The following is a 6,354-nucleotide window of genomic DNA, read 5'->3' as shown; positions in this document are numbered from 1 at the left end:
TATGGTTTCCTTTTGTTCATACATGTTCTGTTTATTTCTCTAGTTAATACTTAGTACTTAATACTAAATGACACATTAGGAAACAATACAAAGCACAGATTTTTTGAACATATATAAATATATTTCATATCACACAAGAAAACAATACTAGAAAATGTGCATCAAGGTATAATATTAATAAATGCAAAATAATTAGAAGGCCTCTTGGTAACCACTTTTGTATCACCATCATCATTTTTGGAAACAACCTCTTAGTGATTAACCTTTAAGTGATTAAGTTGATTGCACTGTTCTCTTGTCAATCACAAATGTATTAAACTTGAACTGAGCCCTGAATTCAGTTTTTCAAGCAGTGTCCCCCAGGCATTTAACAGTTAGCTAAAATAGCTCATTACACACAAGATGACAAAACGTTTGAATAACAGCACCCAATACCAAAAGATATGGAAGGCATATAACCAATATCTGTTTGCAAATCCATTGTTTATCCTTCCTTCTGTACACTGAAACTTTTTACTGACTGCAGAACTGTGTCCTGTGTGAAAGCTAATTAATCCACCGTTCAATCGTTCTGGCTTTTTGCAAGTGTCATCTCTTCATCAGTTTATTCCAGATTTCGTCTGGTGGGTCAGTGGCCTTTGGTAAGTTGGCAGCTAGTCTTCCTATCTGACTGATGGAGTCCTACAATGGCAAGGAGAAAATTACAATGTTTTAGATTGACTTAAATTAACTTCAGATTTCTGTTTGTTTGAAGAGGAAAGATATCAAAACTAGTTTTACCACCTAACTGACACTCATAACATTTTCATTTGCATAAAAAATTTAAATACCCTGAAATTATTCTCAATAATTTCTTAATTATTATAGTTAAGTTCACCTACAACTGTATTGCATTTCATGCTAATCTGAAAATAAGCATACATCCATATCAGTATAATGGTCTGTAAAAGCATTGTTATTTATGTGAATGTTTCACCTTAATGAAATCCCATTTGCTCATGAAATTCTTTCTTGATTTTCAAAAACAGATTATTCCAATATGATTACTGTCACAACAGGCATAAAATGTGTGAAATGCAAAGATTTTGGAAACTGATGATTGCTTGTTATTTTCCATTATATAATTGTATTTTCATATTGTTCTTGTATTTTTTTTTGTTTACATTCATATTCTTCTTGAAAATAATTTTAGCCCTTTACTTTGTGATTCCAGAAACATGCTATTCTTAGTTGATAACAGTCATCCTCAAAGTTAGCTACTCTGGAAACTAAGTTTAGGATAATTCTTGAAGCTAGCTAGCTGTGATTCCATTTTGGATGTAAGTTTACCATTTCTGTTAGGTACTTCTGATATTTCTCCTCAGTGAGCTTGTTTTTGAGATGTCTCACTTTATCTTGTATAAAACCTCTTTCATGGACATCTCTTTGCATTCTCCTATAAAAGAAACAAAGAAATATTAACTATTGCATAAACCACTACATAAAGCTATTCATGCAGATTACTTCAGGACAAATGTTATAGTTCAAGAAAAACAAAAACAGAAAGACAAACTTTGAGTGCTAGTTATGTCTTTATAGCTATTCCGGTTTTCCATATATTCACCTTTAAAGTATGCTAAATCTCTGACATGCTCATTTAAGGCAAAATTTAATGATGATGCTGTCATCCTCAGTGTAGACCCTGAATGTTAATGTTATAAATTCTCATAAATCAACCAACAACATATTCTTTTAATTTCAGATTAAGACTAACTCAGGACACAGTTATTGTCACTCCCTAACAACCAGACTTACTCCTGGAGGTCTTGCGGTTAACCAAATGTACTCAAATGCAATAGCTGGAGATAAATGATACCACCAACTATGTTTTTTAGTTAAAATACATTTGACAAATCGATCCATGAAGAAACCTGCATATGAATTATGAAGTTATGTGGGTTCATACCTGTGTATATTTGACCAGTGTTCATTACCAGGCATAACTCTGGATGCCAACAACACTTAAAAAAAACCAATAGACAAAAAACAAACAAAAAACAAAAAACAAGGGTAAAAGGTTCAGGTCTTTACTGTGAGGTGTGGATACATACCTGCAAATTTGACAATGTTGAAGGGGAGGCTTGTCTGGAATACTTGTGACCTAAAAAATGAAGGGGGAAAATAGTATAACACAACTGAATGGAATACACTTCACACTATAATCCAAAACCAAAAAATTGGACAGACGTTTCAAAGATTGGAAAATTGGCTTGCAGTTAATAATATCATAATATTCATCTGATCACATCATTATCAATTCATGGATGCTAACCAGGTTTCTACAGTTTTCATCAGAGCAATGTAGAAATTTCAGATCACATCTGCAATTTAGAAATTTCAGATCACAGCGGCTCAATGACATCACAGATTAACGAAATGATAGCTCCCACAAACGACTGTTGAACTAGGAAATCTCCCAAACGATTCAAGAATTACTTAGCAATTTGGGGGAGTTGTTCCTCAAGATCTCTGTCATATTTATGCCAATTTTTTAGTTAGGTTTGTCTCTCCTTCACTATTGTTAGCAATGTGGTAATTCATAGATGCCAATGGTGATGGTCTTAATCCTATCTTTTATTATTCTCTCAGGTCTAGGATTACAAGTACAAACTGGCCAACATCCTGGCAAACACAGAACAGAACTGTTTCCAACTCTTTAAGTGTTTGAGTTTAAGGGAGTTTACAGTTGAAACAATGTGCTATCGATTTATAGGGCTTTTATGATATTATGTACTAAGTAAATTAGTAGTAATCTTCTAACCTCTCTCATAGAATGAAGCAGCCTCTCCATCTTTAATCTCTCTATCAGGGCAGGATTGATATTATGAGCTCTCTCTGGCTTTGAACCATGTACCTCTGGACTCAGTTTGTGTCCTATTTAACAGAAAAGATGGAGTGAGAAAAACAGTAAAATTTAAAAAACTATGGACTTAACATTGGGTCATCAAAGAATTTGTACCCAGGAAATCAAATCAATATTTTTTATTAAAACAACCAACTAGGAGTATACATGTATGACTATAAACAATGTTTTGCTCCATTTCATGAAATACTCTGCATGAATAATAAGTCAGTGTAATAGCATACAAGGTCTCAACGTAAAACAAGTTGAGATAGTTGGATTAGGTCAAAGCACAATATTGAATTCAAATTTAATGTGTTTTTTGTCCATAAAATTATTAAAAGGGTTTACGCAATTCAGTGACTCACCGCATTAAAATACCCATACCAAGTAATTAATGAGAAAGGTTTGTGTGGAAGCTGTTTAATGAATACAATAATATTGTTAATTGGCTTACCTTCCTTCTCATCGGAATTTAATGTTTTAATACACCTGTTGCAGAACTCTATTTGCTGTGAATTCCTTGTGGAAGAAACTGAATGAGTTGATTCACTTGATTTACTCAGATTATCAGTCTGGAGTCTCTGGCGACACATCCTCATGAAATCACTTTCAGGAGAAATAATTCCCTGTGGAGAAGGGTAAAGAGATATCAGACATACAGCATTCTTGATCTACGATGTAATGTCCTAGGATGACAGCAACTTTGGGTAATTTTTAATTAAAGTCTAGAAACATTGAAATTTCATAGCAAATTATTTTTTATTTGCCATGTCTGTCTGTATTGTTCATTTGACTTTGGTTAATATGAATGTAGCATACAATGATGCAATAGCTTTGGGGGGAAACAAACAGCCCACTCACATACATTATTCAAAGATTACAAACTTGAAAATATATTAAGATACTGTACCTCAGATATTGTATTTTACACAGTAGTAAATTTCAATTTAAATTAGCAATTACCAAAACTCAGCTCAAAACACTTTGACAAAAAGGTAGCAAAACTTAGTGAATGGTTTGATTTCGTGATTTGCATTTAAGCTGAACAATTAAATTTTGCAAAGTATGCAGACATCACTGTACCTGTGTACCATCATTACTGTCACCAGATGTAAGGCTAATAGAGTCTGTATAAGTTCTACTTGTTGAGTATGATGGGGTTGTTTCACTTTTGCTATGTTCAGATGAAGCAGCAGACTTGGATGGTGTTGATGATGGTGATAACTCTCTTCCACTGGTGTAGGGTGGTGACATTGATCCATTTGACTTACTGGAACTGTCACATGATGAATCGAGTGATATAGTTTCCGAACTGAAAGTCTTCAGACTTGAATCTGACAAAATCTCCATCTTGAAATGCTATGAAGCTGGAAATGGGAGGAAATTAAATTTTAAATTCAAGACAGTCCCTTTACAAATAATGTGTATGTAATTAAGTTTTTCTTCAATTGGAGATTGGTCTTATAGACATGGGCAGAATCTGTTGTCTGGTAATAGTTATCTAGTAATAGGCCTATGTACTGTCTGTACAATATTTAAGATTTATATCATCTGAGCTTCATCACTGGCAATAAGCTAATGCTTTATGTGGCTGATCTGACAAGCACCACATGGAGACCAATTTATGAACATTTTACAGATTACCTTGATTCTCCTGAATGTGATCTTGGCATATATAGACAATAGCAACTGTCCAATACAGTGGCTGTTGAATATTTTAAGGAAAAACTAGATCTTGCAATACTGATAATTAAGTCTTTGAAATCCATGCTACTTCCCATTGTGAACTAAACAGGGCTATACACTTGCAGAACTTAGTATTAAACATTCTGATAGCACAGTAAGTTGACAAAAATTGTTGATAATGTATATACGTATGGCACTGGTCAGTATTGGTCACAGCATTGGCATTAAATGTGTTTTATGTGACAGTGTAGATAAGCATTCTGTATTTGTATGTTGAATTGCAAGAAATGTAGCATCCTATTATGTGACAATTTAAGGTAACATGTATACATATAACAACATTTAATTTTGTAACATATTGGCGAATCAAATTATGACTTATTAAAAACAAGTACACAAGACAAATGCCTTACTTTTCCTTATTACTACAGGAATCACTTGTACAATGCTTAGTGCATATTTTAGACAACAGAAAAAAAAGCTTACAGCTTCCCTGTCATGCCTATTTAATAAGGCAAAGAAAAACAGAAAAGACAATATTTGGATATGATGATAGGAATTTTCTGCATTCTGCGATGCAACTTGTTACAACTTTGTAAATATTGACCAAACTAAATAATCGTACATTGGGTGCGACGAAGAAAGTTTGGTTGTTTGTTCATTTTCATCTTTGGTGAGACAAATTCAACTGTACATTGGGGCCAATGTGCTTTAATAAAGACATAGTTAAGAAGAATTGTTAATTTCATATTTAGTCAAATCTCAGTGAAGTGGGAGGAAATACAACTTATCTAACACGACAGGAATATAAACGCATAATATTTCCTTGTTGTGGCAATCATTCCATCACTAAATATTTGTGCTATTCATGCCATTTCCTCAAATACTGAGGACCTAGCCTACAGGTACTGTTGAAAGTACAATCTAAACGGCCTAAATACATTTTTTATAACAGCAACAAAACAATTCATCAAAAAAATGCTAAATTTCCAACCAGCCACAGTAAGATCTCAGGATCCCATTAATTTATGTCAACATTTCTGCAATGTTGATATGTTCACAAAGTACAGCCTTCCTATCCTATCATGTTACTGTATGCTTATGTCTAGCTTAACATCAGGCCTAGCTGTTCAAAATTGCATAATCGTTTAATTTCACATTGAGGGACATGCTAGCAGACATCTTGAGGGATAACTTCCTAGCCTTAACTAAGATAACTTTGTCATACTTCATAGGCCTACGAAGTACGATAAGTTAAGACCTCTGGAGTCTGGGCAACTCGATGTTCATCCTAGTAGTAGTATTACTGTAGTACATATGAAGTATATTTTCAAATGATTTATACCAGAAGATTTAGTTTTGGGGTGTTTTAAGTCTTAAGTGGGCGAACTTCGAAGTCACCATCCTATTAGCCTACATTGGTTTGACTGAATTAGCCATGTCGAACCTTAATTGTAAAAGGTACAACCATTCCGATACTTACAGTACTATTAGTGTTATGATCATGAAGACTTAATCTCAGCGTAAAAACATCATGCATTCAAAACTGCACAGTGACAATCGAGCTGTTATATTTCAGTGGTTGCTGCTTTCTGTGAAGAAGTTTATGTTTACATATTGCAGTGAATGTTTACAACAGTGCACCCTTTGCACGCTTTCGAATTTACCGACTTGAAGCTATCCCCAGATTCATCGCTCTAAATCTAGGGATCTTTCTGAACCTAATGATAAATTTCGGTATTTAATCTGGTGATGAATTTGACTCAGGGGATGAAATGTTATGA

At 33.8% G+C, this 6,354-nt stretch overlaps 1 protein-coding gene across 5 annotated transcripts; it reads right to left on the bottom strand.

Moving 5' to 3' along the window:
* Window positions 1-142: 142 nt before the first annotated feature.
* LOC139979481 (uncharacterized) lies at window positions 143-6,232 on the bottom strand. Of its 5 annotated transcripts, none has more exons than XM_071990322.1 (7): window positions 6,018-6,036; window positions 3,968-4,251; window positions 3,339-3,510; window positions 2,801-2,913; window positions 2,091-2,140; window positions 1,330-1,435; window positions 143-681 (listed from the first exon to the last, which is right to left on the bottom strand). In XM_071990322.1, exons 2-7 carry the CDS (start codon window positions 4,232-4,234, stop codon window positions 589-591), a joined length of 801 nt encoding a protein of 266 aa, XP_071846423.1. In that variant the 5' UTR covers window positions 4,235-4,251; window positions 6,018-6,036; the 3' UTR covers window positions 143-588. The 5 variants fall into 5 exon arrangements, with proteins under 5 accessions (XP_071846423.1, XP_071846421.1, XP_071846422.1 ...); XM_071990320.1 differs by lacking the exon at window positions 6,018-6,036 and adding an exon at window positions 5,832-5,884; XM_071990321.1 differs by lacking the exon at window positions 6,018-6,036 and adding an exon at window positions 5,799-5,822.
* Between the last annotated feature and the right edge of the window lie 122 nt (window positions 6,233-6,354).

Source organism: Apostichopus japonicus, chromosome 14, assembly GCF_037975245.1.
Source record: "Apostichopus japonicus isolate 1M-3 chromosome 14, ASM3797524v1, whole genome shotgun sequence".
Taxonomy (NCBI): Eukaryota; Metazoa; Echinodermata; class Holothuroidea; order Aspidochirotida; family Stichopodidae; genus Apostichopus; species Apostichopus japonicus.
The sequence above is the reverse complement of the archived record's forward strand: the minus strand, read 5'-3'. Positions and strand labels throughout refer to the sequence as shown.